The sequence below is a fragment of the Brachyhypopomus gauderio genome, chromosome 5 (assembly GCF_052324685.1).
Source record: "Brachyhypopomus gauderio isolate BG-103 chromosome 5, BGAUD_0.2, whole genome shotgun sequence".
NCBI lineage: Eukaryota > Metazoa > Chordata > Actinopteri > Gymnotiformes > Hypopomidae > Brachyhypopomus > Brachyhypopomus gauderio.
This window is the reverse complement of record NC_135215.1, coordinates 4,145,685-4,158,082: the sequence shown is the minus strand read 5'-3', so window position 1 is coordinate 4,158,082 and position 12,398 is coordinate 4,145,685. Positions and strand designations below refer to the sequence as shown.

General features: G+C 45.2%; 2 protein-coding genes across 5 annotated transcripts in view; both read right to left on the bottom strand.

Annotated features, from left to right (window-relative positions):
* The window catches only part of msrb3 (methionine sulfoxide reductase B3), a 12,141-nt gene extending 10,009 nt beyond the window's left edge, over window positions 1-2,132 (bottom strand). Inside the window, exons 1-2 of one of the 4 annotated variants that reach the window (XM_077005024.1) lie at window positions 1,979-2,112; window positions 323-490 (exon numbers count right to left, since the gene is read on the bottom strand). In XM_077005024.1, the coding sequence (XP_076861139.1) occupies window positions 323-449 (127 nt within the window). In that variant the 5' untranslated portion in view covers window positions 450-490; window positions 1,979-2,112. Of the gene's footprint in view, window positions 1-322; window positions 491-1,978 lie in introns of those variants that run through there. The other 3 variants (XM_077005027.1, XM_077005025.1, XM_077005026.1) reach the window with 3 other exon arrangements.
* Window positions 2,133-3,880: 1,748 nt separating this feature from the next.
* Window positions 3,881-11,731, bottom strand: lemd3 (LEM domain containing 3). Its single transcript, XM_077005023.1, has 13 exons — window positions 10,309-11,731; window positions 8,664-8,704; window positions 8,191-8,260; window positions 7,916-7,992; window positions 7,533-7,612; window positions 7,221-7,366; window positions 6,932-7,033; window positions 6,747-6,849; window positions 6,441-6,622; window positions 6,250-6,331; window positions 5,933-6,038; window positions 5,708-5,786; window positions 3,881-5,598 (listed from the first exon to the last, which is right to left on the bottom strand). The coding sequence occupies exons 1-13, from the start codon at window positions 11,693-11,695 to the stop codon at window positions 5,435-5,437; spliced, it is 2,619 nt and encodes an 872-aa protein (XP_076861138.1). The 5' UTR covers window positions 11,696-11,731; the 3' UTR covers window positions 3,881-5,434.
* Window positions 11,732-12,398: the final 667 nt, after the last annotated feature.

Sequence of the window (12,398 nt, the reverse complement as noted above, 5' to 3'; positions counted from 1 at the left end):
ACTTGTAAGAATTGGTCATGAAAAGGGTAAGATGCTGGCTCTTTTAGGATCACATATTGAGTATGTGACTGAAATATATTTGCATACTTGAATATTTGCCATGCAACTTGGAATTAGCACATGTTTAAAAAAAATGTACTTTTGAGTACTATTAGCTCAATTGACTTTCGGTGTGTTAGGCCTAGTAAACTAAAGCAGAAAAAGATTGCCTGAATTTGGTGTCTCATGTTGAAAACAGCTGGATTCATCTTAAATACGCCTAACACAGTAAAATCACTGTTACTTTCACATCTTCACTGTGGCCACACTTATATTACAGTACCTAGTGAAGCAGATGAAGTGACATTTAGGAGTTGTCCAACACGACTAGTGGACCTTCTGTACTGGCGCGCCACCAAGCCCACCAATGGGGTTGCAGGGAATAGACACCGGAGAAGACGGAAGGCCATCCTGGCCTACAGGGAACTCGAGCAGTGGTAGTAGGGCGGAGCTAAGAGGAAGAGAGTTGGTGCGGATGGGCCGGGGTCACTCAGCAGGCTATTGAGTCAAAGAAGCTCGGTTGTTTTTGTTCCATAATTTGCTACGGCAATCTGGAGTATACGAGGTTGATTAACAGGGGTCAGGACTGAACCAGAGCTGAATATATGAAAGACTGCAAGTGAGTTAACTTAACAATATGAGGGCTTAAGAGACCGAATATATGTACGGTTTGAAGTTTATGTGAAAGGAGTGCCATCTAGTGGTCATATAAATAAACATTTAGCGTCATTTAGTGTTAAATATTATTAACAACTTATTATTAAAATAAAAATACCAACAATTATGCTTATGATTTTACATATGACTTAGCCAGTAATGTAAATCATTTAATTAAGTTTGAACAGCTTTGATAAATAAAATAAACTGACAGCCAGTTGATCCAACCTGAAATATTCTAGCAAATGATTGATTGGTGTAAGTGAAGCCATATTTTAAAAATACACACGCATGAGCCATTAGGACAGATTATAAATAGCAAGGATATGTCGCTCTTGAGATCGTTACTGCCATTGTTCCAGTCGTTTCAAGGTCCAAGGCACAGCCACTGTAACTCTTTTTAGTTTAGTTAAAGACGTTTTGCTGTTCCTTTGAAATAACCAACACTGATCGATTGAAATAAGTAGAACTCCCGCTCGTCTCATCTTTATACGGCCTTATATGGCTGGATATGCCTGTGCGATGTCTCATTGATGTCTCACTGATGTCTCACTGTCATGTAAACACGCAACACCCTTTTCTGGCTGAGCCAAATGGATCTGGACATGTAAACGGGTCCTTCTATAAATTGGCCAGAGCTTTTTTTCTGCTTGTAGTTTAAGTTAAAGGTGTTAAAGATGCAAGTTATCTACATTCACAACGAAAGCGGGGCTTACGCAGGTTTTATTCCCAGTATATTGGTCATTTAAAGTGGACACGCATGTCTTGTCAGGCCGTTGCGTCGTGCTACAACTCACAGGAGCAGAGGGAGCTGAACTAATGCCTGAACAACTGGGTTATGTAAGCGGTGGTAGCTGAATTACTGCAGTGGGGGGCTTCGTCGCACATTTAGCCAGGTACTATAAGCAACAAAGCAGCCCAGTCACTGCCATTGTGGCTTTAGGTAGTGGATATTGAGTTTCACGTTAGCGGACCGTTAGACCTGCTTTGCTGTCGGTAACGGTTGACAGCAGCAGACCCTAACATGTAGTATAACATGTCCTGCTGTCTGCTACAACCAACAAAACAGTTTTAAATCACCTTAGGTTGACTAACCAAGCTGCTGTCGTAAAGAACTATGAATTTACAAGCACAAGCGAGAAAAAAACGTTGTAAACATACACAGTTTATATTTAGAAAATGTAGGCTATTACCAGTAAGTAAATATATAACCAGTGATATACAAATCATTACCGACGGCTAGAAAAGTGTGCACAATCACGATAAATTGAGATAAACGTACCAGAACAAAGAAATACAGTCACGGCCACGCAGAAAGCCGAACCTGGCCTTAGCCGAACCCGGGAGTGGAGCATTTGTTGACGGTGCCTAAGCGGCGGCTCCGCTCTACCGTTTAGGTAACGACGAGTGCATTGTGGGAAATTCTTTGGTCGGACACTCAATGTCCTAATATGTGCAGAGAAGGTGAGAAGGTTGTTTATTTGCAAATGCAGAACTAAACCTTTTGTACTATACTCTAGCTCTCATCTCGATACTTTAATATAAGTTAGGTAAGAAGTTTGGACTCCTCTCTCGTAGTTATATTTATACGGTAGATTATTGCACTTTACTATCTAGTGTTCTGGGATATTTCTAGAAAACATTTTATTTATTTATTTATTTTACTTTTAATTTGCTAACTGGGGCCTCCAAATATTTGCAATAACATTATAAGTACATATGGTGACAAACTTCATACTACTGTATTCTTTTTAACCAAGTTCTCATCATTCGTATTCTACAATAATTCTACTACAATAATTGGTGTACATCTCAAATTTGAAAACTTGTGTGGTTTTTCCTTTGTTCTCAAAATATTGTTACTTTGGAATAATGCCATTACCTTTCATATGTTTTCAAATAATTATATTGTATTTTCCAAATTCCAAGTTTATTGTAAATGATGATTGCTATCTTGAATGCCCTTTTCCCGTTTACATACTTCTGGAATTGAATTGTGATTAATTTGAAACATTAGCTTGAACAAACTAGCCTATTGTTTGTATAGAACAATACAAATATCATTGGCTGTGTGTAGTTAATCTCACATGGGTAACTTAAATGTAAACATTAATGGCTCCAAAGTTCTAGAGTTAAAGTACTTCAAACTAATTCACTGAAAGTGTTCACTTAATTAAACTGTTCAATACACTTCTGCCAAAACTCTAAACAACAGAGGTTAAAGTATTTCAATTCATGACCCAACACTATTAAAATTACAAATCCCTAATAAACTTTTAATTAGTGCATTTTAACCAAGTGACAAATTACAATAAAATGTGAATTATTATACATTTCATTTCTGGTTTGTAGGTCAGGGACACTGGTCAAAACAACATGTACTGAAAGAGCTGGTGCATACTATTACACATTGCAGGTATTAATGTACAGTGTTTACATCAGATACATCAGAGGGAAAAAAAGAAGAACATATCAAATGCCAGCCAGGCACTGCGCCAGCCTAAACAGCTTTACATTCTGTCTTTACAGACTACAGAGGGGATGGGGATGGGGGGGGGGGGGCGCAGAGGGGCAGCTCAGTCGTTAACACCAGGCTATAGTCATAAGGTAAGATTACAATGATGTGTGGAAGTAAAGCAAGAACAAGTCCTGGCTTTGAATATTTAATGTATTTATCATGCTCTGATCTCTGAGAAAGCTGCCTTACCCCACCTAAAGGTGCCCGCCAGTATGTCAGCATGACTAGTGATTTCAACTGAAACTATGGATCTGGATTTAAATGCGTGTTACTTTTCTGGGGGAGATCAACCATATATGCCCATTAAAACATTAGATAATTTGAACATTTTATAAACGGATATACATTACCAGCAAATGCAGTGCCTGTTAATAAAACAGCACAGAATTAAGGCACCAATAGGTTATTTGCTGCACCAGGTCTTCGACTGTGCATTAATCCTGCTGCAAACACCACCCAATATACACTGCTTCCGCATTTTCAATAGATACAAAAGCATAGACCAGCAGTCATCGAGAAATAAGGGACACATTGACCAAACCTACACGCCACATCCAGGCACTGACTGCTCACAAAAGTGTCTCTCTTCAGTCTCTTCTCACACTCATCTTGCCATGTTGTCGCATTTCTGCACGATATAGGAATTACGCAATCTGGAGACTGACATTTACTTTGGGGACAATGTTTATTTCTTACAAACTTATAATAATACAAATTAAGTAGGAAAATTTGGATCATCTCAGAAAACACAACTACACTTTTATTGACCTCAAATAAACCCCAACCTTAAACAGCTGGCATGTGTTTCATTGTTCAAAAAGATAGGACTAACATGCTCTCTGCTCACGAATGTCTCAATCATGTCATGTCTCACAAAAAGGAACAGCATGGCTCATCTAACCTTTAGACAAGATTTAGCCCTGCCACCAGCACAACTGCACTTGTATTAGCACCTCTTAACAGCCATTTTGGAAGAAATGGGCAGACAAGGGAGTCAAGGTGGTAAAAAAATTTCAACGCAACCACCAAAGAAAAGTGATGTTAATTACGCCATTTGACCGGAAAATGTTCTGTTCATCAGTGCCTTAGCTTCAACTAAGCACTATTCACTTAGTCGGAGAGGCTTTCAATGGAAGTGTCAATACCAACCTGCATCAATGAAAAGGATAATTTTCAAAATATAAAGGAAAAAAAAAAATACATTAAAGTATATCGAAATACAATCAAGATGGGAAGATTGAGGCCAGTGTTCAGAGCTGCATGAATGGGAGGGTTGGAACAGTAAACTAGAGAAAGCCAATTAATTTCTCCACCATTTCATAACCATGCTGCCTATATAACATGACCCAGTTGTGAAAACCTTCCCTCTGACACCTCTGAGCTCAAATGCAATGGGTGTAAATCATTCTGTTGGCAAGAAATGCATTAGAGCTTGTAACAATTTGCAGTTTATACAATTTCAACCACCACCATTCAAAAAATATTTACAGCACCCCTTCTTGAGTATGTGCATGCCATTGTTTTTGGATTAAAAACTACAAAAAAGTGGGAATACATCAGCTAAAACGTCTTCAGAGAAATAAACATCCACGTTATATGATACAATTCAAAGCTTAAATATCGGGATACTTTAACCAGCACATGCAGCTATGTACAGCCCCAACTCCTCTGAAGTAAAGGAGGGGAGTCAGCTGGACACGACGCAAGAGGGAGAAGAACCACAGTAGCTCCAGATCTCCAGAGTTCCTCGATTCTGAACATTAAAATAGGTTGGAAGCCATTTTTGTTTCCTTGTTTCATCTATAAAGACAGTTTGTAAACAAAAAACAAATGTCAAGGAAAAAGTAGAAGAAATAAGTGTCCGATGCACCAGAGTCCGGGAGGAGGGATGTGGAAACGAGCAGCTCTCCTGACCAAAGTCCTGACGGCACGTTCACCACCAGACTCGCTCTAGCGCCCACGTCCTCTCTCTACAGCTCAACTTCAAGGACGAGGAAGCTCACTGGTTTGTAGTAAACCGTCCTTGAGCTCTGCTGATGGGAGACAGTGGCGTCCTTCGGCCCACGGCGACGGGAGAGCTGCCGGTGCGAGGTTCCTGCTGCGCTGAGAAGGGACATCCACAAGAGGGGAGGAGGGAGGTGGGGAGGGGAGACGGAGGAGTGGGTGGGGGGGGGGGGGCGGAGAGGGTGTGAGAGGAGGTGCTGAGGGTGGAGGCAGCCCTCAAGAGAAGGCCAGGGAGCTGGACGGGCTAGAGCGCTGTTGCAGGCGGATCATGGTGTTCAGGCTGGTGCTGGAGGGCTTCAGGGGGGTGCTGCAGGTCAGGGCCTGCGGGAAACGCTGGTGGTACCGGTCCAGACGCAGGTACTTCACCGTCACCAGCTTTCCTGCAAAACGAGACATGAGGGTCAGGAACTCGGAGCTGCCTAACTGCAGGTCATAAACAAACCCACGGTTATTACACCCTCCCTTCCACTATGATTAAAAAGTACTTACCATCAAACCAAGAGCCGTGAAGAGCCTTGAAAGCTTTACCTGCATGCTCTGCTGAAAGGCACTTCACATAAACACAGCCCTAGGGGATAAAAACAGCTCAGGGTGAGAACTTTCATACCACCCATATGCAGACTTGCCGCCCATAGTTTTAGCTTTGCAGCTTTACCGGGTCATGCTATTCTGTGCTATGCTAGTGCAGCGAGGACAGGGTAACCCCTCACGCACCTCTCGCGAGTTCTTGTCAACAGCGATGTGGACGATCCCATCGTTGTCGCTGCATTTCTCCAGGATGGCTTCATGAATGGCGAGGTGCCAGTTTTCCCCAATCTCCCTGATCAAATCAGAACACTGGCAGGTGAGGAAACACCTGGGTCTTTTAAACTCCACATCAAGCCCATCTGCTCAACCATCTCGAACATTTATGAAACGTTATATAAAGTGTACTAGGTACAGCACTACTACACCATTACTATACTATTTCTATACTACTATTGCATTGATTTGCTAGCAGCTGTTTTCGGGACAGCCCTTAGCGAACTTACATCACAGGGTCGAACATGTTACGGATCTTCAGACACGGCGTCAAGCTGTTGGGTGGTGAATTTCTTCGATCCAAAGGGAATGCTGGGAAGAACAGCAAGCCCAGACCGTTAAATACGCGCACGAGCAGGAACGTCGCCCTGACCGGGCGTCGCGGGACGTCGGGTCCACACCACGGCGCACGCTGGCTCACCTTTGCCCTGCCACACTTTAGAGGGCAGCATGTTGCACATCTTGTCACAAGACATGGAGGGCTGGAGCCACCGCCACACAAGGAAATCGGTTCCTCCCATCCGCTGCGTCTCTGTGCGGATGCGGGACTCGTTGGCGGACAGGAAGGTGACGGCCCGATCCCACACTTTCTTCAACTTCTTCCTGATAGTTACACATGTGCAAATCATGCGTCAGGCACAGCTGCCTTTGTGGAAAAACGAGGCTTTGAGGAAAAGCTTGGCTGACGGAGAACAAGGGGTGGGGAGGAGGAGGGTGGGAGTCAGACCTGTCCTGAGGCTGCACCAGCGAGTCCCGCACGTGCGGGATAGGCAGGTATGGCTGCAGCTCCTTGTTGTCCTGACATGCCTCGCTGTGACTTCTGAGGACATCTGCACATGCACAAACAAGGCTCATAGCACACCAGGGAACCGTGGCACTGTGGCGGGACAGCAGAGAGCAGAGTTACTGTACCTATGATTCTCTCCACCATGTCATACATCTGCCTGGTCTCTTCCTCCTCTCTTCTCCAGCGGTACTTCATGTAACACGTCAAGCCCCAGACGACACTTACTACTGTAGGGACACAGACAGAGAGCAGAGGGTGACCAACCTCAGACCCCGACTGCTGGAATACAGACATACAGAGCTGGTTGCCTCCTTTCATGCTGTTATGAACCAGCAACCTGATCCCAAACGTAGTCTTGGAGCCAAACTCGACCCCAAAGTAAGTGTGCGGGGGGGAAAATACAGGGAGACAAACCAGTGAGGAAGAAGAGGGCTCTGTAGATCACAGTGAAGAAGGCTCGTCGGAAGCGGCAGAGGAAGGACATGCGGGGGTGCGTGGACTCCAGACGGGAGATGTCGGACACGTCTTCCACTGGCTGCGTGGGGTCTGCTGCCATCAACCTGCGGTCAAGGACAGAGAGTGTGAGCACACACACTGCTGAGCCATGCGTGTAAAGAGACGGGCTTCGGAAGTGCTGGTGTCAACTGCATTTAAAAGGAAAATGCATTAAAGAAAAACCAATAGCCTAACAAAATCCTGCTACAGTAAACTGAAGGATCACTTTACCTTATACCAACAGCCTCTCCAGTTTTAATGATCCACTCCAGGGATGTTTGGATCCAGTTTTCATAACCTTTATTTTGGAGCTATACAAAACAAAAGTGATTTCACTGATCAACATTTGACAGGTCCAGGGGAGTCTCGTGTTGTGAATTAGAAAAACCTGAACCTGTTAGCTCATCAGCAAAACAATAAGCACTTAGTCTGCCAACAAGTCAGAACAGCTACATGTTGAATGTCTAAATTATTTTTTAAACAACGTGATTTTCATACAAAAACAGCAAACATTAGCTTAAGATAGATACCGTCACATTAATGAACTAAAATGAATTAAATGGTGCTTAGTAAGCATGTGAAAATGCTGTCACTAAGTGTCGAACGTAGAGCACCTTTAAATACTCGGTGGCCTCAGAGAAGGAGACGCTTCTGTTCATTGGCTCAGTGATTTCTCTGCAGTCATGTTCTCCTAAAAGCAGCAAACGGTTGAAACAGACCAAGTCAAGAACAAATAATGTAATTTCCCAAAATGCAAGCTAAGAAAGCATTAAACGCAAATGCTACCGCAACTCCGCACACAAACATGGTAAAGAAGAAGAAAAAAAAAAACCAGTTCAAATCCACGAGTGAAACAGTCATTGGGCTAGACTGTGAAATCTATAGTCACCTGCAACGTCAGCCAGGTGATCATGTAGCTGGAGTAAAAGACTGAGGATGAGGTCCTTCTCCGTGTTGTCCTGAGAGGAGAAAACGAGAACAGCGTTTAAGATGGAGACACAGGACGGCGGACCGCACATGTCGCACTCAACAGATCGACAGAAGATAGACAAAGGATAAAGGTTGAAGTATAATATGTGCACAATGTTGAAGAGGAACAGGGATGTTCAAATCAACCTCAGGCTCCTGGTAATAAGACATTCTCCACTCTTCCTATTTCTTGGACTCAGGTGTGATCAAATGATCTACCAGTAAGAATAGCTGTTCAATTAGCTACTAGTAATTGCACAATCTACGACTCGACCAGCATTGGAGGGCAAAGTTGACTATGTGTCAAATGTACGTCTTTAATAAAAACTAATTCAAACTAATAATCACATGCACAAAAATTCTTATACATTGTGGACCCATGAAGTTACTTACATATGAGCTGTCAAAGTCTGCACCAAATGGGTGGCTCTTGACTGCAAAAGAAACACACACAAAATATATTAGATCAGCAAAAAGCTTTTCAAAGTCTGGTACTCAGACTCTGCACGCGCGCGCACACACACACGCGCTCACAGGGCTCCACTGCCCTCGACAGCAGCCATGAATTAATGCAGCCAGATCTCCACAGACATGCCAGTTCACTGAACGTGTGGACGGGGTCAAACAGGACACGGTCCAAAGACGTGAAAACACTTCCATGGGTATTCGACGATCGGAGAGTCTCAGTGTGTTCTCTTCATGCTAACTGGTCGAATCAATTATCCAAGTCCAATTCCATCAGACTTAAGACATTACATCTACAGGTGGGTCATTAACACAGGTCACTGAAGAGGCCTTTCAACATTCATCACTACAAATCCATTTCAAACAGAATCTGTACCCAACGTACAAGCCATGGTGATATTTTACTCCACAGACCAAACGCTATACAAAGAAACCAGACAGAAGCCAAGTGAGAAGAGCGGAGCAGGATATGGTCAGACAGCCAGATGGCAGAGCTGATCTCTCTAGACGTGCCAGCGCTCAGGGGACACACAATTAGGCTGCTTTAGCTCGTCTGTGACCTAGATGTCTGCCACAGGCTGTGCAGTCAAAGGGCCCTCCCTGTGAGCCCCTCTGGGCACATCTCACACACACACACACACACACACACACACACACACACAAACCTGCATGCGATCACACGTGCCTACTTTCATAACATCATAAACTATTAACCATGGGGAATTTTCCCATAAAAGTAATACAATATGGCCAAAAGACCATTATTGTCTAGTTGAATTGCAGGCATCCAAATTTCATGTTGCACAGGAAAGGATCACACACTGACAAGAGGAACAGTGTAAAGACGTCATAAGGAACGCCCAAAGTGAAACAGTGGATTAAGGCCATTTCCTGCAAGAAATCACGCAGGCAATCCTGTTAACCACTCATGAATAAGGCAGGAATGTTGAGATCACGCAGGGCTGATAGCACAATTACATTGAGACGTTCTTTCAAACTTTTCACTGTTGCAGCTCCCGAGAGAGAGAGAGAGAGAGAGAGAGAGAGAGAGAGAGAGAGAGAGAGAGAGAGAGAGAGAGATGTACAATACAGCAGACAGGGAGGCACAACACGCAAGCATTTCACTGCCCACAGGGGTGGTCCACTCCTGTTCTGACTCCCCCCTCCCGGGAAACAGTGGCTATTTCCTGTCTGAGGGTGTGAACGGTGCAGGGTGAAAACTAGAAACGTGTAAATCTAACACTTCGGATTAAAGGAGGAAACACAGTCACTTTGAGCATTGTAAAGAAACAGCAATGGGATGTCAGTGTTGGGTATACATAAAACTAACTAACGTTAAAATAAAGGAATGCTTAATCCATCAAATCACACAACCAAAATGAACTGGTTATGCCAATCAATTGCAGGCAATGAATAATAAATCGGCCCAAGTGCCTGGGTTGTTCTTGGATTCTGAAAATCACACGCATTTCCAAGATGAGGATCAGTCAATTCATCAAATCATTTGTCAACCAAAACTGTTAACTGTCAATCATGCATGTCACTGGGGGAAGCCCCATTCTGCAATACTCACTGGCAGCCCCCTCCGAGGCGCTGGAGCCCCCCCGCATCCGCAGGTACATGAGGCCGAGCAGCACGAAGAACAGGCAGGCGGCGGTCAGGAGCACCATGGACAGGTAGTGCGCGCTGAAGCTGCCGGGGGCGGACACCTCCTCCCTCCGGAACTGCTGAAGGAGCTCGTCCTCCGGGACCGCCTGCTTGAGTTTGGGGGCGGCCCGGCTGTAGTTGTGGTTCGGCCCGGTGTGGTTGGAGTGGTTGGGTCGGTAGGTGGCGGGCGGACCGCCGTACGAGGAGAAGCGAGGTCGGAGTCCGACGCCGAGCCTGCTGGTGCTGGTGCCGTCGCCGCCGTCGACGTGGTTCTTACCGCACGGGCCGCCGCCGCTGCCGCTCTGTCCGTCCGTCTGGCCCATAACGCCGGAGACGAAACCAGAACTTTTCGGATAGCCGCGGTTCAACAAGACACCGCCGAACTCGCTCGTCTCTTCTTCACCATCGTCGTCGTCGTCCACCTCACGCGCCCTCGTCGCGTCTGGACCGTCGCGCGCTCGGGTCGGGAGCGACGTCCTCTCCTTCCCGCCCCTTGACTCGCCGACGTGTCGGAGCGGGAACGCGGCGGGCCCTGGCGCGCTCCGTCTCGAGAGCGTGCGGCGCTCGCGCTGACGCTCGCGCTGCTCCTCCTCGTCCGAGTCCGAGTAATCCCCGGTGGTCTTACCGGCGCGGGGCGCCCCGCTCCCGTTCACAGCCCGGCTGCTCCTCTCCACCACCTCCTCCTCCTCCTCCTCACCGCCGTCCCGCTCCTCCGGGCCCTCGGGCTGCGCCACGACCGCGTCTTCCCACCACGAAGACCCGAAGGCGCCTCTCCGACCCGACGACGACGGCGGACCGACCCCGACACTCCTACGAGCGGCGGCGGCGGGCGGCGTTTCTTGTGCAGGCCTCACGGAAGGGGACTGCGGTCCCGAGCCTCGGTCTCGCCTCCCGCCGCCGTGGTGGTGGTGGTGGTGGTGGTTCAGGCCTCCTTTCCCCCGCGGCGCCTCCGCGTCCGACTCGTCGGAGCTGAATCCCAGGACGAGTTTCCCGGCGCCGTCGCTGCGCTTCTCGTTTAAGATCTGACGGCCGCCGACGCCGCGGCTCGCGTGCAGGTGCGTGACGTCACCGCCGCTCGGCCTGGCTCGCGCCGCCGTGTTGCTGTGAGCGCCGCCGCCGTTGTTGTTGTTGATGATGATGTTGCCGCCGCGTCCTTTAGCGCCTCTGGACCGCTGCTGTTGCTGCTCCTCCCGTAGCTTTTTAAGTTTTTTTAGGTACACGGGCCGCGTGTTCTCCGTGACCGGGCCCGGGGCGAAGCCTAGACGCTTTAACTCGGAGAAAAGCTCCTCGTCCGTTAGCTGTGCGGACGCCATCTTTGATCGAAACTCGCACAGAAAGCATTCACGGGAAGTGACGTAGAAGTAGAAGAACCAGACAGTAAACTTGAGAGAAAAAAGTTACTCAGACAAAATGTATTTGCTCCTTAAAGTTATTTTATGACCTGTATAGTTACAATGATATGCTGTTTTGAATTCTTATTTATTTGGTTTTTAATCCAAATTTCATTGTTAAAATGAAATATTAACATATTTAGGTCTTATAATTGAAACTCAACTGAAATGTAATTAAAACATTAAATGCCAGAAATGCCATTCTGACTGACTAATTTTACTAAAGGGAAATATTCCGGGTGGACGGTGGGGGTTTGGGGTTTGGGCGTTTTCACAAACGTAATTACATTTGCAATTTACCTTACATTTATAAGCCATAAGTCTATTTTGTCAACGCATAAACGACTGTAACCAATTTATGAATATAGAAAAATATATATATTTATATATATATATTATATATATATATATATATATATATATATATATATATATATATATATATATATATATATATATATATATATATATACATATATATATATATATATAATATAAATATATATATTTATGAGAAATATATATATATATATATATATATATATATATATATATATATATATATATATATATATATATATATATATATATATATATTTCTCATAAATATATACATATATAAAAA

What these genes read in the sequence shown, in the direction of transcription:
- lemd3 (XM_077005023.1), bottom strand. Translation starts at nt 11,695, where the DNA reads ATGGCGTCCGCACAGCTAACGGACGAGGAGCTTTTCTCCGAGTTAAAG. An exon ending in CAGACTTTGACAGCTCATAT is followed by an intron (nt 8,261 to 8,663) that starts GTAAGTAACTTC and finishes TTCTCCTCTCAG; the next exon opens with GACAACACGGAGAAGGACCT. An exon ending in CATGGTGGAGAGAATCATAG is followed by an intron (nt 6,850 to 6,931) that starts GTACAGTAACTC and finishes GTGCATGTGCAG; the next exon opens with ATGTCCTCAGAAGTCACAGC.